Source organism: Gopherus flavomarginatus, chromosome 5 (assembly GCF_025201925.1).
Source record: "Gopherus flavomarginatus isolate rGopFla2 chromosome 5, rGopFla2.mat.asm, whole genome shotgun sequence".
Classification (NCBI taxonomy): Eukaryota; Metazoa; Chordata; order Testudines; family Testudinidae; genus Gopherus; species Gopherus flavomarginatus.
In genome coordinates this window covers 33,552,472-33,579,734 of record NC_066621.1, presented here as the reverse complement: position 1 = coordinate 33,579,734, position 27,263 = coordinate 33,552,472, and the positions used below count along the sequence as shown (strand labels likewise).

The 27,263-nt window shown below is 50.5% G+C and overlaps 2 protein-coding genes across 2 annotated transcripts in view; one reads left to right on the top strand and one right to left on the bottom strand.

The window, feature by feature from the left end:
* Positions 1–399: 399 nt before the first annotated feature.
* LOC127052621 (zinc finger protein 560-like) overlaps positions 400–27,263 on the top strand; it is a 66,908-nt gene continuing 40,044 nt past the window's right edge. The window contains exons 1-2 of the mRNA XM_050956493.1: positions 400–481; positions 1,175–1,301. Coding sequence (XP_050812450.1) covers positions 410–481; positions 1,175–1,301 — 199 coding nt within the window. The 5' untranslated portion in view covers positions 400–409. The remainder of the gene's footprint in view (positions 482–1,174; positions 1,302–27,263) is intronic.
* Positions 8,200–14,413, bottom strand: LOC127052629 (zinc finger protein 75A-like). The gene is made up of 5 exons (XM_050956505.1): positions 14,347–14,413; positions 13,527–13,653; positions 11,622–11,704; positions 9,222–9,348; positions 8,200–8,377 (listed from the first exon to the last, which is right to left on the bottom strand). Exons 1-5 carry the CDS (start codon positions 14,368–14,370, stop codon positions 8,349–8,351), a joined length of 390 nt encoding a protein of 129 aa, XP_050812462.1. The 5' UTR covers positions 14,371–14,413; the 3' UTR covers positions 8,200–8,348.

Genomic DNA, 27,263 nt, shown 5'->3' with positions numbered 1-27,263 from the left:
GTATTGCTGCATCCTGGGGCAGAACCACTTTCCAGTGAACAAAACAAGGATCAGACAGAGCAAAAGCCAGTTCCTGACTCCATATTCCCCCTGCTGGGGTGTGACTGCCGTGGGGTCAGTGTCTGAGGGAATCCCCCACAGTGACTCCTTTGGTTCTGCTCTTTTCTAGCCTTGTGTTCAGAGAAGGGGTGAGGGGAGAGAGAAGGGAGGTTAAAAATGTGTCTGTGGACTTAGCCTGGCAGGAGGGGCCAGGTCTAAATTGTAATAAACAGATTGAGCATTTCCCAGCATGACAGAATCTAGGGTGTCTGTCTGCAGGGAAAGGGCCTGGGGGAATTGTGATGTGAAATTAACTAAAACCGGTTGTGAAACGCCCACAACTGCCCTTCTCCCCCAGACAGGCTGCAGAATGTTTTGCTCCAGCTCATCCCAGCCTGGCGTGGGACAGGGAAGAGAAATGGCTGCAGTGGAGTCAGTCCAGGTAGAGATTATCGGGGGGTTGCTGGTGGGTTCCTGCTGGAGGAAAGGGAGAGCAAATACACCAGAGGTGGGAAGGTTTGCAGAGTCTGGTTTGGAGGTTGGAGCGGGGCAGGAAATTCACAGCGTGGGGAAAGGAGGAGGCCAGGGTGTGGCAGACCTGCTGGGAGTTATTTACTAAGTGGCCTAGATTCTAGGAACAGACCCAGGAGGTTTGGAGGTGGAAATGCCCTAATTTGTGAAGAGAGAAAATAACCCACCTACATGGAGCTAGTCAAACTGACCAGACTCCTAGTGCTGGAGCCTGACCTCATTAACCATCAGCTGCTGTGAGATATAAAGGGGACACCCATGAGTCAGGCTTATTGGAGCTGCCTCTCCCTTCATATCCCGCTCCTCACAATGAGGAGGGTGTCGGGCATCCTACCAGCGAGCTCTCCCTGGACCCTGCTAGGGGCTCCATCTCCTGTATCAGTCAGTGGCTAGTAGGGGGGTGATGGATATGCTGGGAGAGATAAGAGGCTCTCTCTTCATCCCCTCACCCTGGCATTTGCTGGATACTCTGAGCCAGGTCGAGGTGGGACTCTCCTGACTATGATCCACCCAGAGCTTCCATTTGATTCACTCTTCTCTGCCACAAATAGTGGGGCTGTGAGTGGGGCAGCAAGTCCTTAGTGTTGAACTCTTACTCTTTCAGGGGCTGGTGACCTTCAAGGAGATGGCTATGTATTTCACCAGGGAAGAGTGGGCTCTGCTGGACCCCACTCAGAGAGCCCTCTACTGGGATGTCATGCAGGAGAACTATGAGACTGTGACCTCGCTGGGTAAGGGTTCCTGTCCCTTCTGTTCTTGGAAGGGGAAATGAAGAGTGAAGGTTCACGCCACCCCCACAATGCTATCTGTACCCTGTCCTGTTTCAGCATCACCCCAATAGGCCAGTGACACACATAATAGCAGAGACCCTCCTCTGCTGCAGAACACTTTGGGAACAGAGCACAGGAGCCGTATTGCACAGTGTCAAATATCTCCTGTTTGCTCAAGTGAAACTGGGGGTTAGGTCTGGCATAACTGTCCCATACCCCTAATCATTTTTGTTGCCCTTTTCTGAACCTTTTCCAATTCCAATATATCTATTTTTGAGATGGGGTGACATGTGCATGCAGTATTCAAGATGTGGGTGTATCATGGATTTATTTGCTGTTTTTACAAATATGATCTATGAGATATTCTGTCATATCTATCACTTTCTTAATTATTTCCTACATTGTTCACTTTTTTTCACTGCTGCTGCACATTGAGTGGATGTTTTCAGAGAACTATCCACAGTGACTCCAAGATCCATCTCTTGAGTGGAAACAACTAATTTAGACCCCATCATTTTGTATGTATAGTTGGGATTGTGTTTTCCAATGGGCTGCACTATGTGCTATCCTGTCATCTAGTACTGCTGAGATACTGGATTCAGTAATATCCCTGCCCTTCCTGTTCCCTTTCTCCATTGAACCCCGCCAGCCCATGCTTCCTGTTCCCAGCTTCCCCAGGATTCTCGCACTGTCTCTGAACCTCTCTGTCAGCAAGAAGCAGTGCCAGGGACACTTGCCCTCTGTCTGGAGTCTTCGATTTCTGGGACATGGATTTACTTTCTCTGTGTTGTAAGAGGCTCTGTCATAATGAGTGTCTGTGACGTTACCCAGAGTACAATCTGGACTGTTAAATAGCTGTCCCCTCAGTCCTCCAGCATGGGGTGCCTTTTCCACTGTTTTCCCGCGAGAACAGCCCCTCTTGGCCAATAAACACACAGTCTCCAGCATGTAACTCACTCCCAGCTACACAGTATTGAGTGCTGCTAGACAGCCACTCATGAATTACACCTCAGGAGAAAACCAGCAAATTCTCAAGTGCCCAACTTTCCCCCAGAAATGTGCATCTTGCACTGTCCAGCACGCTACTGAATGACCCAAGCTCATATGAAGTCTGTCATTTCATCAGCGGAAAATGACATGCACCAGCTTGTTACCCCAAACAGAGTTTCCAACACACTTCAATCCACACATACTGGTTAGGTGCCATGCCAGGCCTGCACAACATACGGCCCACGGGCAACGTGCGGCCCGTGAAGTCTCACTGTGCGTCCCGCAGCCGGGAATCAAAGAGCTCTGGGCTGCCCGTAGCCGCGGGGAATCCAAACCCCTTTAAAGTTCAGCCGCGGCCGGGATTCAAAAGGTTCTGAGCTGCCTGAAGCCGCAGGGAGCCCAGAGCTCTTTAAATCTCAGCCGCGGCCAGGATTTATAGGGCTCTGGGCAGGCGGGCGGGGAGCTCAGAGCTCTTTAAATCCCAGCCACCAGGGCCGGCTTTAGGCCAATTTAACCAATTCCCTTGAATCGGCCTCGCTCCTAAGAGGACCCCACACCCAAGCCCCAGTACCAGCAAAAGCCAGTGCGCTGTACCAGGGTGGCCCAGTTTCCCCAGGGGGCAATTTAAAAGGCCTGGAACCCCAGGCCCTTTAAATTGCCACTAGAGCCCTGCTGCTGGAGCCCTGGGGTATGGCTGCGGGGCTCTGGGGGCTATTTAAAAAGTCCAGGACTCCCGTTGCTTCTACCTCCCCGGCCCTTTAAATAGCCACTGGAGCCCCGCCGCTTCCCCAGGGTTCCCGCGGCTATTTACAGAGCTGGGGCAGTGGAAGCAGGGGCGCTGCGGCGCCCTTGAAATAGCCCCCAAGCCCCAGGCTGCTGCTGCTACCCTAGTGGGAGAGGGGGGAGGAGGAGGAGGAGGAGGAGGAGAAGGAGGCACTCACCATAGAGGATGGGCTGTACCCCCTGTACCTGCATCCCCTGCCCTGCTGCAGCCAGCCCGTCCCCAGCCAGCCCCTGCTGCACCCCCTGCCCGCACCAGCCCCGCACCTCCTGCCCTGCTTGCACCAGTTCCTGCCTGCAGCCTGCCCATCTCCAGCCAGCCCCACACCCCCTGCCTTGCCTTCAGCCCTGCACCAACCCGTCTCCAGCCAGCCCTGCACCCCCTTCCCTGTGTCCAGCCAGCCCCTGCCACACTGCCTGCCCTGCCCGCACCAGCCCTGCACCCCCTGCCCTGTCTCCAGCCAACCCCTGCCATACTGCCTGCCCTGCCCGCACCAGCCCTGCGCCCCCTGCCCTGTCTCCAGCCAACCCCGTACCCCCTGCCTTGCCTTCAGCCCTGCACCAACCCGTCTCCAGCCAACCCCTGCCGCACCCCGCTGCCTGAAGCCAGCCAGTCCCGCACTCCTTTGTCTCCAGCCCTGCCAACCCATGCCGCACCCTCCCTGTGGCCCTGCCTGAAGCCAGCCAGCCCACCCCACACCTCTTGTCTCCAGCCTGCCCCACACCCCTTGCCCAGCCTGCAGCCAGACCTTACCTCTCGCATCCTCCCCCTCCCCCACCTCCAGCCAGCCCCATGTTCACTGGTGCCCTGCAGTTCCGAGGGAAGTAACCCTGCACACCTGCTTCAATGAGATGGGCAGGGAGCAGCTGGGACCCACACATGTGCACCCTAGCACACCCTAAGGGAGTGGCAGAGCTCATTTCTAGTTCAGACTCATCTTTTTAAAAAAGAACTTTTAGGTAGGGTTAACATACATCTGTACTTTCCCGGACATGTCAGGCTTTTTGGTTCTTAAATCGCCATCTGGGAGGAAAATACGGACGTATGGTAACCCTACTGGTACAAAAAATACATACTGTGGCAGAACTTTTTATAGGGAACCGGTTGTTAAGAACTGAAAGGCTTTTTTCTCCCCAATCATCCCTGCGGGACCCCGCCAAAAATGTTCAAATTGGGCCCCGCACTTCCTAAAGCCGGCCTGCCAGCCACAGCCGGGATTCAAAGGGCTCTGGGCTGCTCGCAGAGATTCCCGGCCGCAGCCGAGGTTTAAAGTTCTCAGGGCTCCCCACCGCCACGGGCAGCCCAGAGCCCTTTGAATCCCGGCAGCAGCTGAGATTTAAAGGGCTCAGGGATCCCTGTGGCTGCAGGCAGCACAGAGCCCTTTGAATCCTGGCAGCAGCTCCAGGGGATGGAGTGAGGCTGGGATTTCAAGGGCTCAGGCTCCCCTCAGCAGCAGGAGCTCTGGGACCTTTAAATCCCTGCCCCAGCCCTGAAAAGCTCCGGGTTCCCCCAGTCGTCAGAGCCCCAGGCCCTTTAATTTGACCCTGAGGGCTCCCAGCCACCTCTTTGGCTGGGAGTCCCTGGTTGATTTAACTTCAAGTAACACCTCCCCACCACCAACCTTCCTTTTTGACCCACAGCTGTTTTGGTGAGGCGGCGCTGGGGAAGGAGGGTTTGTTTCTGCAGGGCTGGGCGAGGTGTTTCCGCCAGGCTGGGAGGTCCTGAGTGGGGGGTGTTTCCGCAGGGCCGGGGGGTTTCGGTCCTCAGCTGTTTTCTTTGGAGTATTGTGGCCCTCGCTGTTTTACTCAAAGTACTGTATAGGAACTTTTCAGGGGGATTAAGGCAAAATGCCACATTTATTAGTAATACAGGTATCAATTAATACTCTATGATATGCACATGAGATATATATCACAGTCATGCATTCACGCACACACACAGACATAAACACACTCCGTCTTGCTGTTGTTACCAACTAGTTGCTCCCCTTAACTGCACTGGCCAGGTGAGTTAGATGGGGGAGGGGTGGAGCCGGGCTTCTACCGATCCAAATCGATGGTCCGATGGTGACAAGATGAGATCCGGGGTCCTTCTGCAAGACACCTCGCATTTATAGCAGCTTCCCTTTTATGCAAATCTAGACCAGATTCAAAATTTGGGTCTGCGTCCGTTGGTCTTTGTGCTGCTTTTCTCTGGGTGTTGTCCCAATGCTGCTCAAAGAGGGTGTTTTCTAAAGAAGGTGCTTGCTTCTAATCCCTGAGGCCATCAATATGTCTGCTCTTCTTTATTGGGCCCACTTGACAAGTTGTATTGTCCTTTGCTCTGGCTCCCATTCCCTCTTCAACTGTTGTAGCTGTCTGGAAGTGGGTGTCTTCCAAGCCTCACTCATTCACACCTCATTCAGTCAATAGAGCAATTGATTACAGAGTGCGGGGGAAGATCTTATTCTATTTCTAGCAAAAAGGCACATGTTTTCTTTTACTTTAACTATACTATCCTTAGGGGCTATAACATTTGATACAAAGTTTTCTACTAATTTTCTATATAGGGATCTAATACAAAGTTGTATGAAAATAGAGAGGCACAATGCCAAGTCATATGAATTATAAAATAACATCACGCCGGATGCAATGTCATAAAGATAAAGATACTTAATACAAAATAACACAATGCAATGTTATAAAGATTTATAGAGATAGTTAATACAGAGATTTCTCTACATCACCACTTTACGAGTTGTGCAGGCCTACTGACAGCATTCGCGGGGCTTCTTGCTCGTGTGGATTCTCTGATGCTGAATAAGGTGAGAGCTGCGATTGAAGGTTTTCCCGCACTCACTGCATTCATAGGACCCCTCCTGTGTGTGGATTCTCTGATGCCGAATAAGGTGTGAGCTGTGACTGAAAGTTTTCCCGCACTCAGTGCATTCATAGGATCTCTTCCCTGTGTGGTTTCTCTGATGCCCAATAAGGTGCGAGCTGCGACTGAAAGTTTTCCCGCATTCATTGCATTCACAGGGCCTCTCCCCTGTGTGGATTCTCTGATGTTGAGAAAGGCCTGATCTGTAAGTGAAGTTTTTCCCACACTCAGCACATGTATTTTTTTTGCTTTTCCCTGCAGATTTCCTGCTGTATTCTGGTTTCCTTAAGGCCCTTCTGAGTTCCCTGACAGGAAATAAATTTATCCATTTTCTCCCCTGGCTGGTTTCCCTGTTCTTTTTCTGGTCTGTGCTGAACCTCACACGTCATTGCATCGCCTGCTGTGATAGAGACAGAAAGAAAACAAAGGAGTTCAGTTGATTTCATACAACTTGATCATCAAAAACATTCTGTTAATTTATCTTCAGTGCTTAGTGTGACCTAGTGTGCCTGGGGCAGTCCTCACTGAAAATGCCAAGGTCAGAGCAGGCTGAAAAAGGAGAGCAGATGCTCCCCATACTGGTGGTTAACACTGAAGTTAAACTCACTGACCAGTCACAAACTGTGCTTCTGATCCCACACACTGGTTAACGAGACTCTGAAAAAAGAAATCACACGGCCCCCTTTATTGCATGACAGTTCTCTGACTCCTAATCAGCAACTAGGTCCTGTACAGTGAGAGGTTATTTAAAAACTCTGCTCACTGTGACACAGCATGGCCAGAGGGCAGCAGGAGAGTGATCCTAATTGGATCCAGGAAGTGGGTGGGTAGAAGGTTAGCCACATTACCCAGGTTTGGATCTCATCCAAAATACCATGCTGCCAGCCAATCCTTTAGCAGTTAAACTAAATGTTTAGAAGAAAGAACAAATGAAAGATTGAAGTTAAATTCCATCCTTCCAGACAATTCTTTAGCATCTAAACTAAAGGTTTAAAAGAAAGAAAGACAGAAAGAATTTAAATGGAAACGCAGTCAGATACATTCCAAAATGGATATATCAGGTTCTTAGCAGTATTGGTGAGTTGCTGGCTTGAAAGTCTGTCTGGAACGCATCCACAGCTTGGATGGGTCATTCAGTCCTTTGTTCCAGGGTTCAGTTTGTAGAGAAGTTGCTCCAGAGGTAGGAAGGGGGATTGAAGACAAGATGGAGATGATGCAGCTGCGCTTTATATTCCTTTTGCCATGTGGCTTGTACTTCCTGTGTCCCAAACACAAGCTTCACAGCACATGGCATGGAAAAGCTTTGGAGGTTTCATTACACAGGCAAACCCCAGCATGTCTTGCTGACTCAATAGGTGTATCCCCTTGGTCCATAGGTTCATTGTACTGCTGATGACCCTCAATGGGCCATCAAACATGCTAGGCAATGTTGATGCCAATATGTCTGGGGGTGTCACCCAGAAAAACTGCACAAGTCTGGAAATACAGATATACCTTACATATCTGTAACTCACAATACAAAGGTGATAGAAACATAGAAACAAAATCATCATACTTGGCAAATCATAACATTTTCACTGACACTTTACATGGCATACCTAGCATGATTCATTGCAATTTTATCAGATTATATTATTTTATTATTAATACCAAAGTGTCTCACAATTTCATGCAGTCTCACACTTGCTAAACTAGTGAATTCCCAGGACCAGTTCCCCAGGTCCTTGAAGATGCCAAACATTGTGCTTATGAGGGATTGAAATACCCACATATCTGCTGGGAACACACACACACACACTGTGTCAATCTGTACCCCTGTGTTCACTCTTCTAGAAAATTATGATCAATTTTGTACCCAGTATGGCTTGTGAGGTATCATTAGAAAACGCATAACCTACTGAATATTATCCTCCTGTTAAAATGTGTAGTAACACTGTATGTAAAATTGTGAGATTTTACAGTATGATATTACTGAAAAAGTTACAGTTCTGGGGAACACCCACAGACCAGTTCCTCAGAGACAGCAAGGCAAACAGCTGGTCAAACAGCCATTCTCCTGCAGGGGGAAGGTGTGAAGACATTAAGGGCTGGTCTACACTACGGGGGGAAATCGATCTTAGATACGCAAATTCAGCTACGTGAATAACGTAACTGAAGTCGAATATCTAAGATCGGATTACTCACCCATCCTCACCGCGTGGGATCAATGTCCGCAGCTCCCCGTGTCAAATCAGCAACTCCGTTGGGGTTGGTGTTGTTCCGGAATCGATATAAGCGCGCTCGGGGATCGATATATGGCGTCTAGATGAGACGCCATATATCGATCCCCGAGCAATCGATTTTAACCCGCCGATACGGTGGGTAGTCTAGATGTAGCCTTACATTCCATCACAGGGACCTATTGAGGCTGTTGTGGAAAACGACCACAGGATTAATATTTGAATCAGCTCAGCCTGAGGCTCTTTTCTTGGTTACAAGCACGCAGGGGGCGACAGCTGTTGGAATACTGTTCCCGAGCTAAAAATCACACAAGCCTTTTACAGCTTAAAACCACAAACAATGACACATACGTTGCACGTTAATTTCCTTATTTGGAATATATTGCAAAATATGATGCAGGTCAAAAGCAAGCTGAACAATCAGTTTTCCATATTTGGCCTTTCCTGTTATTTTTATTACACCTGGTGATATGGGAGCAAGACTCTCCATGTCTCAAGAAATGTCACTACCAACCTAGGCCATTTTCACATGCTGGGGTGCAATCCAGATCAGCGAGGAGTTGTGTCATCTGTAATCCTGGGTGAGATTCAGTGTTCTGCTGCTGGAGCTCCCCTGTCTGGATACTCCCAGCCAGCGTTCAAGGACGCACTGAGTGTCTGTATGATAAGTAACCCTGGACTGGCAGCTCTGACTACAGCCGCCTGCTTGTTACACCCCAAGCACATTCTGGTTTGGGTAGAGAAGGCTCAGGGTTTGAGAGAAGGCTGGGGGTAGGAAGCTTCTGTTCATTATGCTGGACCTAACCCCAGTTTTACTTGAGTAAAGAGGAGATATTTGACATTGTGTGATGCTGCTCCTGTGCTCTGTTCCCAAAGTGTTCTGCAGCAGAGGAGGGTCTCTGGTAGTATGTATGTTACTGGCCTATTGGGGTGATGCTTAGACAGGACAGGGTACAGATGACATTGTGGGGGTGGCATGAACCTTCACTCTTCATTTCCCCTTCCAAGAACAGAAGGGACAGGAATCCTTACCCAGCAAGACCATCGTCTCATAGTTCCCCTGCATGACATCTCTGTAGAGGGCTCTCTGAGTGGGGTCCAGCAGAGTCCCCTCTTCCCTGGAGAAATACACAGACACCTCCTCGAAGGTCACCGGCCCCTGAAAGAGCAGGAGTCCAATACTCAGTACCTGCTGACCCACTCACAACCCCACTATTCACGGAACAGCAGCACCAGGGAAATGGAAGCTCCGGGAGGCACATGTTAACAGAGTCCCACTCCACCTTGCTTACAGCATCCAGGAGGCATCGGAGGGTAGAAAGAGAGAACCTTTGTGTCTCCCATATGACAGAAAGAAGCAGGGTCTTCACATTTATCACATAGCTACTAGCCAGAGCTTAATATAGGAGATGGGGCTATCTCTGGACCCTGATAGTGGCTCCCTGGTAGGAATCCAAGCACTCTCCAAATAAAATATATGGAAGAAAGGGGAAGTCATTCAGAAAGAATAGAAGTTAGAAGGTCAGAATTGTAGTGCCCATTAACAAAGGTTTAGAGAAAATAGAGCCTATCAAACTAACGGGATATCCTTATTGGATGAGATCAAAAGTTTGGTTGCAGCTAATAGTATTGATGTAATATACCTAAACTTCCGTAAGGGACATGACTTGATTAGCACAATATTTTTACTAAAAAAACTAGAATGATACAAAATAAACACGGCATACATTAAATAGATTAAAAACTCTGATAGTAAATGGGGAACCATGATCGAGTGGATTTCTTTCTAGCAGGTTCCTGCAGGGATTGGTTCTTGGTCCTGTGCTATTTAACATTCTTATCCATGACTTAGAAGAGAGTACAAAATCATCACTGATAAAGTTTACAGTTGCCACAAAGATTGGGGTTGGTGGTAATTAATGAAATGTCAGTAGATTCAGGCTCCATCACTGAGAGTCTGGGAAGTTGTCCCAGCCCTGGCTGGAGGGTTATTTCCTGTTCCACAAAGAGGGGAAGTTCCATTCCCAACTCCTGTGCCTTGAAATTAGGACCTATCTGACACTACACCCCCATATTCATCATAGTGGTATGATTATAATATGATTAGGACATAATTATGATCTATTTTGTAGAAGATGCATCATGTGTGGTGTCACTGGAAAAGTTCTGATTTGCTGAATATGATTATCCTATTTGTGTGCACATATCATGTTCATATCTGAAGTTATGGATATTGACTCTGTATCTGTATTTCAAATGTGCTTACTCTGGGTAACACCCACAATGAGCCTTTCAGGTACAACAATGAAGAAGCCAGACAGTGCTGATGGCTCAACAAAGACAATGGACTGTGGAAGAGCTTAGCCTTCCTGTGAATGTTTCAGCCAGCCTATGAGTCATGGCTACTATGACTCAGCAGGGCCTGTGACCAGACCACATGACACTAAACTCCGTTTTAGTACCTGTATTTTTCCACAAACTGGACTAGGAACTGAGTTTGGAACAAAAGGTTCCCACCATATGGAAAAGCTACATAAGGTGGGGTGTGACATCATCTCTTGGCCTCATTCTCCACACAAGAGAACTTCTGGAAACACCTGAGAAACAAAAACGGATGTGGGGGAAGTCCTGCTCCCAGGATCAAGAGATTTCTAGCTTGTGTATGGAAACTTGGGGGACTGCTTGTACCATCAGTCAGGGTGAGAAATTGCTAATTCAAATTCTATCCATCTAGTATGTTAGGCTTAGTCTGAGTTTTGGTTATTTGCTAAATAATCTGCTTTGATCTGTTTGTTATCACTTATAATCACTTAATCTATCTTTCTGCAGTTAATAAACCTGTTTGATGCTTTATCTTAACCAGCGTATTTTGAGTGAAGTGTCTGGGGAAAATCTCAGCTTGTTGTGCACATCTGTCCCATATCGAGGGGAAGGGGAACTACATTAATGAGCTTGCATTATAGAGATCCCTGTGCACTATAATATGGTATCATTCTGGATTTATACTACAGCAAGTGTGCAAGGTTAGGGAGTGGGAAATTGGCTCTTGTCTTCTATCTGTCCTTGCGTGGCTTAGGTAACGCACTCAGGTAGCTCAGTTGGCTGCATGGCGCCACCTGCTGTTGTGTTGGGTGATAACAGGCCCTGGAGAGGCTGGCGAAATCTCCAGCAAAGCAGTGTGAGAAGGGCCAGCCCAGCGTGAGGGTTAGAGGACACAGCAGTTCCCAGAAGCTTCACAAACTGCCTCCTGGGGGTGACAACCCATCACGCCCTACACTACACAAGTCTCAGCAGGTTTGTCACATGCTGTCCCCTCCCTTTCTCCACCCGAGATATTTCCTGCTTCCCACCACCTCTAGCAATTCCCACCCTCTTATGCATTTACTGCTCCTCAACCTCCAAGCAGAGCCCGCCACCCTGATAATCTCTTACCTGAGCCAGCTCCATTGCAGCCATTTCCTTGCCCCTGGGAGGACGAGATGATCTGCAGCGAAACATGGATGTTATTCTCTGGCCTGCCGGGGTGAAAAGGGCAAGGTGTGAGAATTCAGACTAGGCTTTTGTCCATTCCACAAGCCGATTCCCCTCAGCTTTTCCCCTGCTAATGCACATTCTAGGTTCTAGCACACTGTGAAGCACAGAGTGGCCTTATTCCAGTACAGGCCTAGCCCCCTCCCACCAGGGTGTAACCCTCTGACACATGGGGAAACCCTCCCAGTAACAGTCTCTCTCTTACACGTATCAAGTTTGCGGACAACACCAAGCTGGGAGGGGTTGTAAGTGCTTTGGAGGATTGGATTAAAATTCAAAATGATCTGGACAAACGGGAGAAATGATCTGAAGTAAATAGGATCAAATTCAGTAGAGACAAGTGCAAAGTACTCCACGTTGGAAGGAACAATCGGAGGCCAGAGAAGAGCAGAAACAAAGGAGTCACTTTGGGGGATTCTCCCTGTCATTGTCCCCAAGGCAGCTGTCTCAGGTTTACAAAGGTGTTTCATGTTCCAGCCTTTATACAGTCTCTCCTGGGAGTGCCCCTTTCATGGACTGGGCCTAGTTTTAGTTTTTGGTAGTTAACAATCTTGGTTTATTGTTCATCTAACCAGTATGTGTGGATTGAAGTGTGTTGGAAACTCTGTTTGGGATAACAAGCTGGTGCATGTCATTTTCCGCTGATGAAATGACAGACTTCATATGAGCTTGGATCGTTCAGTAGCGTGCTGGACAGTGCAAGATGCACATTTCTGGGGGAAAGTTGGGCACTTGAGAATTTGCTGGTTTTCTCCTGAGGTGTAATTCATGAGTGGCTGTCTAGCAGCACTCAATACTGTGTAGCTGGGAGTGAGTTACATGCTGGAGACTGTGTGTTTATTGGCCAAGAGGGGCTGTTCTCGCGGGAAAACAGTGGAAAAGGCACCCCATGCTGAAGGACTGAGGGGACAGCTATTTAACAGTCCAGATTGTACTCTGGGTAACATCACAGACACTCATTATGACACAGCCTCTTACAACACAGAGAAAGTAAATCCATGTCCCAGAAATCGAAGACTCCAGACAGAGAGCAAGTGTCCCTGGCACTGCTTCTTGCTGACAGAGAAGTTCAGAGACAGTGCGAGAATCCTGGGGAAGCTGGGAACAGGAAGCATGGGCTGGCGGGGTTCGGTGGAGAAAGGGAACAGGAAGGGCAGGGATATTACTGAATCCAGGATCTCAGCAATACTAGATGACAGGATAGCACATAGTGCAGCCCATTGGAAAACACAATCCCAACTATACATACAAAATGATGGGGTCTAAATTAGTTGTTTCCACTCAAGAGATGGATCTTGGAGTCACTGTGGATAGTTCTCTGAAAACATCCACTCAATGTGCAGCAGCAGTGAAAAAAAGTGAACAATGTAGGAAATAATTAAGAAAGTGATCGATATGACATAATATCTCATAGATCATATTTGCAAAAACAGCAAATAAATCCATGATACACCCACATCTTGAATACTGCATGCACATGTCACCCCATCTCAAAAATAGATATATTGGAATTGGAAAAGGTTCAGAAAAGGGCAACAAAAATGATTAGGGGTATGGGACAGTTATGCCAGACCTAACCCCCAGTTTCACTTGAGCAAACAGGAGATATTTGACACTGTGCAATACGGCTCCTGTGCTCTGTTCCCAAAGTGTTCTGCAGCAGAGGAGGGTCTCTGCTATTATGTGTGTCACTGGCCTATTGGGGTGATGCTGAAACAGGACAGGGTACAGATGGCATTGTGGGGGTGGCGTGAACCTTCACTCTTCATTTCCCCTTCCAAGAACAGAAGGGACAGGAACCCTTACCCAGCGAGGTCACAGTCTCATAGTTCTCCTGCATGACATCCCAGTAGAGGGCTCTCTGAGTGGGGTCCAGCAGAGCCCACTCTTCCCTGGTAAAATACATAGCCATCTCCTTGAAGGTCACCAGCCCCTGAAAGAGTAAGAGTCCAACACTAAGGACTTGCTGCCCCACTCACAGCCCCACTATTTGTGGCAGAGAAGAGTGAATCAAATGGAAGCTCTGGGTGGATCATAGTCAGGAGAGTCCCACCTCGACCTGGCTCAGAGTATCCAGCAAATGCCAGGGTGAGGGGATGAAGAGAGAGCCCCTTATCTCTCCCAGCATATCCATCACCCCCCTACTAGCCACTGACTAATACAGGAGATGGAGCCCCTAGCAGTGTCCAGGGAGAGCTCGCTGGTAGGATGCCCGACACCCTCCTCATTGTGAGGAGCGGGATATGAAGGGAGAGGCAGCTCCAATAAGCCTGACTCATGGGTGTCCCCTTTATATCTCACAGCAGCTGATGGTTAATGAGGTCAGGCTCCAGCACTAGGAGTCTGGTCAGTTTGACTAGCTCCATGTAGGTGGGTTATTTTCTCTCTTTACAAATTAGGGCATTTCCACCTCCAAACCTCCTGGGTCTGTTCCTAGAATCTAGGCCACTTAGTAAATAACTCCCAGCAGGTCTGCCACACCCTGGCCTCCTCCTTTCCCCACGCTGTGAATTTCCTGCCTCACTCCAACCTCCAAACCAGACTCTGCAAACCTTCCCACCTCTGGTGTATTTGCTCTCCCTTTCCTCCAGCAGGAACCCACCAGCAACCCCCCGATAATCTCTACCTGGACTGACTCCACTGCAGCCATTTCTCTTCCCTGTCCCACGCCAGGCTGGGATGAGCTGGAGCAAAACATTCTGCAGCCTGTCTGGGGGAGAAGGGCAGTTGTGGGCGTTTCACAACCGGTTTTAGTTAATTTCACATCACAATTCCCCCAGGCCCTTTCCCTGCAGACAGACACCCTAGATTCTGTCATGCTGGGAAATGCTCAATCTGTTTATTACAATTTAGACCTGGCCCCTCCTGCCAGGCTAAGTCCACAGACACATTTTTAACCTCCCTTCTCTCTCCCCTCACCCCTTCTCTGAACACAAGGCTAGAAAAGAGCAGAACCAAAGGAGTCACTGTGGGGGATTCCCTCAGACACTGACCCCACGGCAGCCACACCTCAGCAGGGGGAATATGGAGTCAGGAACTGGCTTTTGCTCTGTCTGATCCTTGTTTTGTTCACTGGAAAGTGGTTCTGCCCCAGGATGCAGCAATACATGTGTCTGGGTGGACTAGAGAGCTGGAAATCTCTCCCCCACATTCATTTCTCCCACTGCCCCTTTCAGTCTCTCCTTCCCCTGTCCTCTCTCCCTGCCCCTCTGGCTGGGACAGTCCCACTCCTTGGGGCTCTGCTCTCCCATGGCTGGATTTTCTCCTGGCAACCGCTAATGGGAGGAGAAATGAGGTGGTGTTGTTTGTGCAGAGTCACTTTCTTGCCAGACCCTAGGACATTCCCTGAGGTCTTTCAGTTACCTGGAGACTCTGGCTCAGAATTTAGTAGTAACAGGGCCCAGGACTGCCCTAGGGGGCTAGGACCAGCTGCAGAAAGTCATCCCCTGGGCCGGGCAGAGAAGAAGCTTTAATTAAGGTCACTTCCCAGCACAGAGCCCCACTGGGGGAGCAGCAGCTGCCAGGCCTGGTCTCCCAGATCACAATGGAGGCTGCAGCATCTGACCCAGGAAGCTGAACCCCAATATCCTGAGCAGAGAGGGACAGAGTGTATGAGCAGCTTCCCTCCTTTAGCTCTCTGGGGAGAGCAGCTAATGGGAGCCCCTCCTCACAGGGAGAATGGCTGATCTCATTTGACCCACTGTCCATCTGGAATCACTCCTTGTCTTTCCATACAGTGACTCTGGATTAACAACGGTCTCAATGACACCGGATTTCAGAAAGAATGAGTTCAGAACGCTGTGGAACAGACCATCGTGTGGCAGTGCTGACTCCCTTCCCACCTCCCTCACCCCTGCAGATCTAGGACAAGGACTGAGGGCAAAAATTTTCCAAACGGAACCGAAAGTTCCTGCAGTTTTCAAAAGAGGAGAAAAGTAAATTCTGTGATTTCACACTAACAGTGTTTGCTAAGTGGACAGAAAGTTATCACAGTGACAGGGCACGTGACTGGGGAATGGACTTGGTGACCTGGTGACTAGGAGCCAGGACTCTGGTACAAGTTGACCAGAGAGAAGGATCATGCTTAGCAGCAGCCCCCAGACACCCCCTAGTACCCAGAGCCCAGACCCCCCAGCCAGGGGCCCTAGACACCCCCCAGCCAGGATCCCATCAGATATTCCCTGGGACGCAGCCCCCAGAGTCCCTGGCCAGGGACCCCAGATACCCCTCAAAGCCCCACCGGCCAGAGAACCCCCACCACACCATGATTGCCAGGTTGGGAATCCCAAAGGGTTCCCTCCACCAAGAGCCCCCAGCAGCCAGGGACCCCCTCAAGGGACCCCCCCCAACCTGGGAACTCAGTCCCTCACTGCCTGCCTAGGAACTTCCCCACCCTCCAGAACGATCTACCCTGACATTTGCCTGGGACCCCCTCCTCTGCCCAGTGTGACCCCCTGATGCTTTACAGTGCCACCCATCACTCTGCTTCCCTGGCATGCCCTCACCTAGTGCCAGGGATCCCCTCCCCCAGCTATGTGCACTGGGCATGGCAACAAAACCAGGAACCAGCGGGGGAAGCACAGACAGAGCCCCAGGCACAGAACCAGGCTCCCTCTAACCCTCTGTCCCGCCTCCCCAAGAGACACCCACCCCCAGTGTTCTGCAGCCACCAGGCCCCCAGCGATACCCACCTCTAGGACCCATAGCCTCAGGGATGGGCACATCAGAACCACCACCCCCGAAAACCCCAAACCTCCTCAACCCACCAACCTGACTAGGGTACCCCCTGCCCAGCCACCCAGAGGCCTCCCCCTACCACAATGCCCCTTCAGCTGCAATCTCCCCACACAGACACTTTCCCTGCCCCTGCAAGTGTTACCTCACAGAGTGGGAGAAGTGGCTAGAAAGTTAACACCACCTCCTGCTGGCCAGTCACACAGGCAGAGGGAGCCTGGGGAGTGCTTCTTTAACAGGAGAATGGAAGGCCTGGAGGGCAAGAAAGATCCACGGGCTGTCACTAGCAAATAATGGCCACCATGGATCCACCCCAGAGGCGGCTGAACCTTAGCACATTGGGAAACAACCCATCATATTCAATTAGAAATAAAACAACTAGAGAGAAGTGGGGCAAATGTTTCGGGTATTTTATATCAATCTTTGAGACACGCAGAGAGAACCCTGTCACAAACGACATTTGATAACATGAGAGAAAACCACCAAGATCGGAGGGGATTTGATGTTGCTATTAAATAACTAGTGGAAAAGGGGGACTGTTGGACTGGATTTTATATGACTGTCCAATACATAAACAGAATGTGATGGTCCCCCCCGGCCACGGGGCAACCATTCACGTGAGCAGCTCAGAGCCCTTTGAGGAGCTGATTTAAGGGCGGGGGGGAGCTGGAAGGCTCCCTGGACAATGGAAGGGGGCCGCAGGGGAATTGGGGTCTGGGCAGTCTCCATGGGGGATGTGCTCCTCCCTTCCCTTCCCTGCCCTGGCAGAGAACGGGAACCTCATCCCATCCCACTCCAGTGGGAGCCATGTTCTGGGGAATGACCCAGGGCAACAATTTCCCACCCAAACAAGGACAAATCGCTGCAGATAAAATGGGTGGGAAAATCCACCCCCCATCGGAGAGATTTTAAATTGACATTTGAGAAGTATGGAGAGAAAAGGGAAAATCAGAGGCAATTAGAGAGCTGATCATTGGGGGGGGGGGAGGAGAATCTCCCTGGATTTTATAGCCACGTGTGATAAAGAGAGAGAAAAGGGGAAATCTTGAGAGAATGTGTGTGTGGGAGGAAGTGGCAAAAACAGGGACAGGATCCAGTTAATTCACCTCCCTCCCACCCCGGGAATGTCCTGGCTGCACAGAGACAGATCTACCCCCCCCACCCCAGTGACCTCCCCCCCTGCAACTCCGGCTTCTCCTCCTCCCTCGACACCTCCGCCCTCACACCAAAGGGGGAGGCTCTGCCAGCGCCTCCCCCTGAGCTCAACTCCTGCTCCTCCCCCCAGCCTGGATTGTGCCCTTTAGCCCCCCACGAACCCTGCCTCCAGCTACCTGACCCCCCCCGCCCATCAATTTCCTGCTCTGCGCCCGCCCCTCCCACGCTCCCTGTTACTCCCCCGCCCGCTCCAGCCCCGCCCCCAGCGCCCGGCGGAACGTTACGGCTGGTCCGGGCAGGGGGAAGGGCAGCGGCTTCAGCGGGTGTTACTGGGTATGCGCAGTGCCCGGGAGTAGCACATTGCTATGGGGAGGGATTTAATACACCGCCCCCCCCGCCTGGCCCGGGGTCCGCCCCTCCCCCCCACACGACGGCCGGGCCCCGGCCCCCCCATCCCAGCGGGGCGGGCGGGCGGATCCTCCTGCAGCTCCACTGGGGCCGAGGCGCCTTCAAGGCTTCTCCCAGGCTACCTGGGGCAGAGTCACTTTCCTGCCCCCCAGCGCCTCTCATTCCCCGGGGGCTCCGGGTCACAATGTCCCACCGCCCTTCCCCCGCCTGCAGCTCCGGCTTCTCCCCTCCCGCCCCCGCCAGCCACACCAAGGGGAACCCCCGGGCCCCAGTCTCTGTCCCCACCTGGATCCCAGCGGGGCCGGGGATAGATCCTGGCTGCAGCTGAGAACAGCGGCTCCGCTCTGGCTCCGGCAGCTCCAGCGCTGCTGGCAGCACGTGGAGAACCAAGAAGCAGCTGTTCAGCCCAGGCTCCGCGTCACAATGTGCCAGAGCCCCGCCCCCAGGAGCTGCCCCGCCCCCAGGCTGTGCCAGAGTCCCACCCCCAGGAGCTGCCCCGCCCCTGAGCTGAGCCAGAGCCCCGCCCCCAGGAGCTGCCCTGCCCATGGGCTGTGCCAGAGCCCCGCCCCCAGGAGCTGTCCTGCCCATGGGCTGTGCCAGAGCCCCGCCCCAAGGAGCTGCTCCGCCCCCGAGCTGAGCCAGAGCCCCGCCCCCAGGAGCTGCCCGCACCTGGGATGTGTCAGAGCCCCGCCCCCTGTAATTTCCCCATGTTGGGTCTCTGAGCTTTGTTCTCCTGCCGCCTTCTTCCCAGCACCCCCTGCTCCCTTCCTGTGTCTGCAAACACACCCCCTACCCCCGGGCCGGCTGCAGTGATCGCTGAGGCTGACTCCAGTGGCTGAAGTTGCCTCCATCTCTGCTTCACCTGGAGGGGGAGAGACAAAGAGAGGAGATGGTCCCAGGGTGTGAAACCAGAATCAGGGGGCAAGGAAAGAAGGACTGTTTGGAAAGGTGGGTTTTTTGTGGGGGGGGGTGAGCCAGAGGGATTCAGAAGAAATTGGGCAGCAGAGGCTCAGGGAAATTGAGGGGAACCTCCTGGGTGTCTCAGTGTTGCCCATGGTTTGTACAGCACCTTGCATAATATGGGGTCTGATCTCAGTCATGGTCTGTGCAGCACCTGGGAGCCCTGATGTCTGTTTCCTGATCACAGGCTCTGGGAATGGAGAGAGGGAAACCTCAGCACCTGAAGTTTAATGCAGCCCTGTGTGCAACCCCTGCTAGGGTGATCCGACAGCAAATGTGAAAAATTGGGATGGGGGTGGGGTTAATAGGCACCTATATAAGAAAAAGACCCAAAAATCGGGACATCTAGTCATGCTAGTCCCTGCTGTTCTCATAAGGGGTCGGCTTAGAGAGGGTTTGGCTACACTTGCAGCTGTCCAGCGCTGGGAGTTAAAGCTGTCTTCCTACAGCTGTTTAGGGAAAGAGCTGCAGTGTGGACACACTGACAGCTACCAGCACTCTGTCATGGCCACACTTGCAGTGTTGTTGGGAGTGGTGCATTATGGGCAGCTATCCCAGCATTCAAGTGGCTGCAATGTGCTTTTCAAAAGAGGAGGGTGGGGTGGAGTGTGACACGGAGCGTGGGGAAGACAGAGCGAGTGGATTTTTGGAACTGACACTGTGTCAGCTCCCTGCCTGGCAAGTTCAAGCCTCCTCCCCCACCCCTCTCTCATTCACTAAATGCAAATAGCCGCCTTTGTTTTTTTCCTCACAGACCAGATAAGCCGCTGATCCAAAACAGACCCCCCCCCCGTGCCCACCCGGCTGCTTCTCTCCTCAAGCAAACACCAGCTGTGGGTGTTCCAAAGGGATCCCCCTGCCTCTGCTCATTCACTGCAAACAGTAACTGTGTTTGGTTTTTAGATATGCAGCTCCGGGAGCCTTGAGCTCACAACAAAATAAACAGAGGCATCACACCAAAACAAAGAGCGTTATCTCTACTTAAAAGCATTATGGGAAGGTTCCGGAGGTCAGTGACAGCGTAGTAAGATTAATCACTATTTACACTGGCACCCCAGCGCTGCATCACCAGCTCTGTTCTCTTTATTCCTCTCGTCGAGGTGGAGCACATGCAGCACTGTAGCCGGGGAGATACAGCGCTGTATGAGCCTTGCCAGTGTGGACGGGGAGTAAGTTAAAGCGCTGTAAAGCCACCACCTGCACTGTAACTCTTCAGTGTAGCCAAGGCCTGGGTTGTAGTAATAATAGCAGCCAAGAATCCGGTGGCACCTTATAGACTAACAGACGTATTGGAGCACGAGCTGTCGTGGGTGAATACCCACTTCGTCAGATGCAACAATAGTCCCATATGGGCTAGCGGTCAGGATTCCTGGTTTTCTCCCAGGTGGCCTGGGTTCAACTTCTGGTGTGGGAAGAGTGCAGAGCTTTTGCCCAGAGTGGAGGCAGGAAATGAAAGGAACAGGAAGGGATCCTGCCAGCAGTGGAGTTAGACAGTGTAGGGAGGGGACCCCAGAAGTGGGGGTGGGGCAGTGGTTTGGGGGGAGATGAGGGAAGGATCCCAGCAGTGCGGGAAGTTGACAACCTGGAGAGCACAGGCCTGGAATGGGGACCTGGAAGAGTGAATGTGTCCCTCTAAACCCATCAACTACAGACTAGGCAGGCTTGGAAGAATTGTGTATTTGTTGGTAAATGTCAATTTCTGTGTAAACACACAACCCAATGGCAAAATATTTCCATCAATAATCATCAAAACTGACAGATGAGCAAAGTAAGAAACATGCTGCTTGAGAACTTATCATGTTGTAGGAGCAGCACTGATCTGTATGCTCTGTATAACCTGTATGCACAAAAGGTCTGTTAAACTCCCCCAGCTTGTGTCCTTTCCCTCTTTGAATGCTTGTAAAGTGGCTTTCCCACTCTCCTTTGTACCTCCAGTGAATGCCCTTCACCCGGCCCATCTGGCCAGTGGTTCGCTGTGTTACATTCTATTGCACCTCAGGGAGACTGATCTTCATCGCACCGTCCATCGCTGCGCTGTGGGACACTTACCTTAAAGGATCCTGACATCTCCACTGCCAGGCCTGTCCTGGGAGCGTGAGTATGAGTGTGACACCCTCCCCCATCCCTTCTTTTGAGCTTAGCTATCAAGCTAATAAATGTGCTGCTTTCTGCCAAACTCTGGGGGGGAGGGGCATTATTAGTCCTCTCTAAGCTTACTAACTGACCCAATTTTGGGTAACACAAGCAACATTGTTTGATCTGTTATTGTACCAAAGGGGGAGATGGTTGTCTATAAAGGAGGGTGAAGACTAAATGCCTCTGATGAGAACGGGATTTGAACCCATGCAGGCAGAGCATAATGGGGTAGCAGTCCATCACCTTAACCACTCGATCACCTCATCTGAGCTGTCAAAAAACGGACAGGAGGAGAAATCTAAGGCCGGCAGAGATAGGGACACTAAGGAGTTTTTAAATACTAAGCGTAAGCAGGGTCTGAATGAGCTCCCCTCTCTCACCTAGTGAGGAGCTGGGGAAAGACTTCAGGAACAGACCGTGTTTGCATAGAAAACACCTACTCTGCCTAGCTATGCAGCATGATGGGGCCGCTTCCCCAAAATGACCAGTTTGGGATGATCTTGGGTTACAAATCACTTTAGGATTGAGTGGAATGAAATGTTATTCTCCTTCCTGTATGAGTGAAGGGCAGCAGAACATACCTAGTCCGTCCTGATGGAGGGGTAGGTGAGTGAGGAATAGCTTTTATTGGACTGCAGAGAAGTGATTGAGGACGTCACCGTAAACCAGTGGTCCCCAAACATTTCACATGGTGCCCTCTTAGCCATGGCTGTGGCCCCTCGGAAGCCACGGTCAAGAACCGGGGCTGGGAGGAGTGGGGCTGTTGCTTGCTGGGGAGAGGGGTGCGGACAGGGGTAAAGGGGTCGATGCCGTGCTGGGAGCCAGAGTCTCAGGCTGAGGGTGGGGTTGGGGAAGAGCTGTGGCAGAGTGGTGCTACCTCCCTGCCCTCTATGTGGCCTGGCTCAGGTCCTGAGGTGCCCCCATGAATGTTCCTCTGTGTCCCCCTAGGAGTCGCACCCCACATTATGGGGACCACTGAACCCTACTCGCTAAGCCGGAGCTAGTGATGCCAAACCCCCGGGAAAGGGAGAACAAGTGTGGGGGCCCCAGCACCAGAACCATGCCCCTACCTTCTGTCTGTGGCTCTACCCCCTTCCACCCATGGCCCCATCCACTGTCACTTCTGTTCCACCCCTTCCCCCACCAGCCCCACCCTATCACTGCTTTACCCCTGCCCCGCTGTGGCCCTGAGACCAGAGAAGCTCTGTGCCCCTGCTGCAGCCCCCGGGCTGTAGCAGGGAGTGGGAGCTCCTCCAGCCCTGGGGCTGACATAGGGGAGACTTTTCCAGGGGGACCTAACTTGGCCAGGGCCCCTGATCATGGGCCCCACTGTCCCCTTGGCAGTGCAAGGTTTGGGGAGGCTGAGCCCCCTTGTCATAAACAGATAGCTAAGGGTTAATGTTCTTTTACCTATAAAGGGGTAACACCAGTAACCTAAAACACCTGACCAGAGGACCAATCAGGAAACAAGACTTTTTCAAATCTGGGTGGAGGGAAGTTTGTGTGTGAGTTCTTTGTTCTTTGTCTTGTGTCTGTGGCGTCTCGGCTATGAGAGTGATTTTTCTATCTCCTGCCTTTCTAATCTTCTGTTTCCAAGTTGTAAGTACAAAGATAATAAGACAATAAGTTTATATTGCTTTTTTTTTTGTATTTACATGTCTGTAGTTGCTGGAATGTTTAAATTGTATTCTTTTTGGATAAGGCTGTTTATTCATTTTTTTCTTTTAAGAAAATAACCCTGTATTTGTCACCTTAATACAGAGAGACCATTTTTATGTCCTTTTCTTTCTTTTTATATAAAGCTTTCTTTTTAAGACCTGTTGGATTTTTTCTTTAGTGGGGACTCCAGGGAATTGAGTCTGCAGCTCACCAGGGAATTGGTGGGAGGAAGAAGTCAGGGGGAAAATCTCGTTGTGTTAGATTTACTAGCCTGACTTTGCATACCCTCTGGGTAAGGGGGAAGAGAGATTAGCTATCTTGGTACTTCTATTTCCAGGACTGGAAACAAGGAGGGGGGAGTCCCTCTGTTTAGATTCACGGAGCTTGCTTCTGTATATCTCTCCAGAAACCCAGGGAGGGAACACCTGGAGGGGTGGAGGGGGAAGGGAAATGGTTTATTCCCCTTTGTTGTGAGACTCAAGGCATCTGAGTCTGGGGGTCGCCCGGGGAAGGTTTTGGGGAGACCACAGTGAGCCAGGCACTGTATAAATCCCTGGCTGGTGGCAGCTTTACCAGGTCCAAGCTGGTAACTAAGCTTGGAGGTTTTCATGCTAACACCCATATTTTGGATGCTAAGGTCCAAATCTGGGGAAAAATGTTATGACACCCCTCCCCCCTGAGCCTCCATTACGAGCCGCCCAGGCTACCACTGCTCAGTGTGTGGCCAGTCTCTGTGTTTTCTGCTGCTCATTCTGGGGAGTCTGGCCGGCCTTAGGGGTGGTGCCCCCCGATAGCCGCCCAGGGCTCCAGGGGTCAAAGGGCACCGTGTGGCAGTGCAAAGGTGCTCACTGCTCTCCCCTGCCCCAATGCTCCTCCATGGGTCCATAGAGGTTTGAGGGGAGTAAGGAGCAACCCTATGTGCTCCATGCGTCCTGGTCACTTTTCCCACTTGGGCTGTGCTGTGAGGGGAGCATCAGAAGCTACTGCTCTCTGCCCTCCCGCTATGCAGCCCGGCTGAGGAAAGTGACCTGGATGCAGGGAGCTCGGATGATCTCACTTCTTGCCCCCACATCCCACAGCCCCTAGGGGTGCCCAGATGAGCAGCGTTCCAGGGAGGAGTGGGGGGCAGCAATGCCAGCTGCTCCATGCACACAGGTCAGTCTCCCCATGTGGGTGCAGGAGGGGGTGCAAGGGTTTCTGTGATGCCTATTCTATCAATATCGTCACTCAATACCAGGCACTCAAATTCACCAGTCTTAGTACTTAGACGTTTAGCGTTTGTATTTAAGCACTTCTAAAATGTGTCCCATTTTAGCTGTCTGCTATTACATGATGTAATTGAGGGATACTCTTTCATTTCACTGTTTCTCATCAGAACCTACCTGTACATTATCATCTTCCATCCTCTCCACCTTACTAGGCTATAGAGAATCCCTGTGAATAGTTCCTCTCCTAACGGATGTCTCTGTCTGAACCCTGTGCTCCTCAGCGCCTGTCGGCTTTCCCCAGCTCTGAGACTGTGTCTACACCGCGCACCTTACCACGGTGCAGCTGTGCCACTCTAACCATGCCATTGTATGGTGCGCTGTGTGGCCGTCCTTATCGCTGAGAGAGAGCTTCCCTGGCAACAAAGCCAAACTACCTCCAATGAGGGGCAGGAGCTTTGTCACCGGGAGCACAGCTCCACCTGTGATGCGCTGTTCACACTGCCGCTTTTCATGGCTCAAATTTTGGCATTGGGGGAGTGTTTTTTCTCACCGCAGAGAGACAAAATTTTTAGCAACAAAAGCCGAAATTAAAAAAAACTCCTCTGCAACCTATTTAATTTTACCTTCATACAACCTTTATACTGCCTCCAGTTCTGGTATCCTCATTTGAAAAAGATGTTGTGAAATTGGAGCTAGGGCAGCAAAGAGCCACCAAATGTTCTGAGGGCTGGAGAAAAATGCCTTCCAGTGAGCTATTGAAAGAGCTCAACTTGTTTAGCTTATCAAAAGAAGATTGAAAGGTGATTTCATTGAAATGTTGAAGGGCCTTAATGGAGAGAAAAGATTGGGTATTTACGGGCTCTTGAATGGAGCAGAGAAAGGCATAACAAGACCCAATGGCTGGAAAGTGAAAAGAGACAAATTCATATTACAACTGAGGCACAATAGTCAACAGCGAGGATGATTCACCACAGGAGCAAGCTACCAAGGAAAGAGGTGGAGTCACCATCTCCTGATGTCATTTAATGAAGACTAGATGCCTTTCTGGAATGTGTTTGCCCCCAAAGTAGCTGTTATGTCATACAGGAGGCCTGTGATATGCAGGTTAGATGCTCTAATGGTGTCTTCTGACCATGAAGTCGACTAATTTCTGAAAAACTGAGTGTAGCATTGGGAGCAGCGTCTGATGTTTTCCTGTCTAGCCGGCTTGCTGCCTAGAACGAACGCTCCTTGAGTGGGGTGATCCACAGGGAGTAGCTCAAACCTCCAAAGTGCCTGGCCAGGGGCAGGACATTAGCCCAGCAAGGGAGGGGTGTGGCAGTGACATCACAAAGGCCTTTTGCAGGACCTCAGACTATTGGTCAAAGGTGGTGGGGAGGTGGTGACCTCACAGAGAGATGCTGACATCAGCCAGGCAGGACAGGGGCGAGGGGCCAGGGAAACCTCAGAGACCTCTGTGGCTTTGCTTCAGCACGTTTCCTTCTCCAGGTCTCTCTTTGAGGACTGAGAGATTATTTGGGGTCATGGACATGAGCGCCAGGAGGAACCTCTTTCGAGGTTCCTCCTTCCCTTGTAGTGATTTTACTAGAAAACCGCCGTCCCTGTTTAGAAGGTAAGAGCCTCCTGGAGGTTTGAAACCTGTTCAGTCTGATCTATCTGGTGACAAGTGAATTCTAGGCATGGAAAACACGAGCTTAAGGAGGCAGAATTTTATTGCGCACCTGGGATTTTGTCCCTTAGAATCGCTGGGGACATTAGGGTTTGTCCTTTTTGTTTCACCTCTTCCTCCATCCCTCCCTCCTCTTCTTCTCTTGCTTCTTTTGTCCTTTCTCCTGTTCCCTTCCCAACAACAGGACGGAGGTGTGTGTGTGTGTGTTGCAGGGAAGTCCTCTTCAGCTCCCACTATGGAAGGTCCACCCAAAAATGTGGGACTGAAATAGTGCTCGGGCAGTGATCCCCACCGGTGACCTGGGCCATCCTTTGGGCTCTCTGGTGAGAACCCTCAGCCTCCCATCCTCAGTCTCTACCCTGATTGGTTGAGCAGGGGGTTATTGACAGGGAGGAGACTCAGGTCCTTGTTGTTCTCTTTTAAGATCAAGTAAATAAGTCAGAACCAGTTCTATCTTTGATTAATTTTGCTGCTTCTCTGCATTAATTGTCTCTGAGCAGTTGATGATTCCCTCTAACATTGCAGTTCTCCTCAAATACTTGCTGAATAATTACTGTCACTGTTGTTGGTCTGGAGCTCATCTGAGAGCACAGTATTCAGGTCATTCAGTATCTGAAATTCAAGATCCGATGGTTTGTTTGAAAATCAGGGCTCTTCGGTCCTATTCCCAACACTGCCTCTGACGGGCTGTGTGACCTAAGACAAGTCAATTCTCCTTTCTCAGCCTTAGCTTCTCCCTCTTTCAAGTAGGGATAATAATTATCAGCTCTTACCTACCTCATGGTGGGTGAAGGATGCGGATCCATTTGGGAGTGTCACTAGAAGTAGTGCATAATATGAAGTTTCCCATCATGTTTACTCAGAGCAGATTATGACATAATAGATTAGCTGAAATAGTCTATTTTATTTGTATTTTTTTATTTTGAAATTGTTAATAGTAGCAACGACTTAGCTCAGATTGAAGCATCTTATCTAATGGTTGAGATGTAAGTGTCTCCTCTTTGTGTGCGAGGAGACAATTTAACACACTCTGACAAAGAGGAGATGCTTTTGTTTTGCAACAAAATATTTTTGCAAAGATCTTTCATCCCACTTGTTATGATTTTGAGAAACAAACTGGTTTAGTCTAAATGGGATTTTCGGACAGAAACGGTTTGAATGAATTTTTCCCACCATCTCGATTCCTGGGCTCTGGGGTGTTTTCATCTGTTAGAACAGGAGTCAGAACTGGTTGCTTCTCTTTCTGGCTCTGCCATCGCCTTGTTGTGTAGGCCTTGGGTAGGTCACTTCCCTTCTCCCATCTGTCCAATGGGAACAGGAACAGTTCTCGATCTATGGGCAGTTTAGAGCCCAAGTGAGATAAGGGGTATTAAAGCCCTCTGTGAAGGAGAAAGGGGAGTTTCACAGTGTTTAGCACCAAGGAATTCTAAAGTTTGCTAAAATGTCTAGTCTGTGGAAACAAGAAATGGTCGGGGCCAAAGTTATTAGCCACTGCCTTTTTAAAGCCCATTCAAAGATGTGAGTCCCTATCTTTTAGGTACCTGTGGTTCTTTGCCAGCAGCAGAGAAGAGGTTCCTGCCTCCGTTTTTGCGGCCTTAACAAACCAGGTGTTGT

What these genes read in the sequence shown, in the direction of transcription:
- LOC127052629 (XM_050956505.1), bottom strand. Translation starts at nt 14,370, where the DNA reads ATGGCTGCAGTGGAGTCAGTCCAG. An exon ending in CTGCAGTGGAGTCAGTCCAG is followed by an intron (nt 13,654 to 14,346) that starts GTAGAGATTATC and finishes TTACTCTTTCAG; the next exon opens with GGGCTGGTGACCTTCAAGGA. An exon ending in CTGCAATGGAGCTGGCTCAG is followed by an intron (nt 9,349 to 11,621) that starts GTAAGAGATTAT and finishes CTGCTCTTTCAG; the next exon opens with GGGCCGGTGACCTTCGAGGA.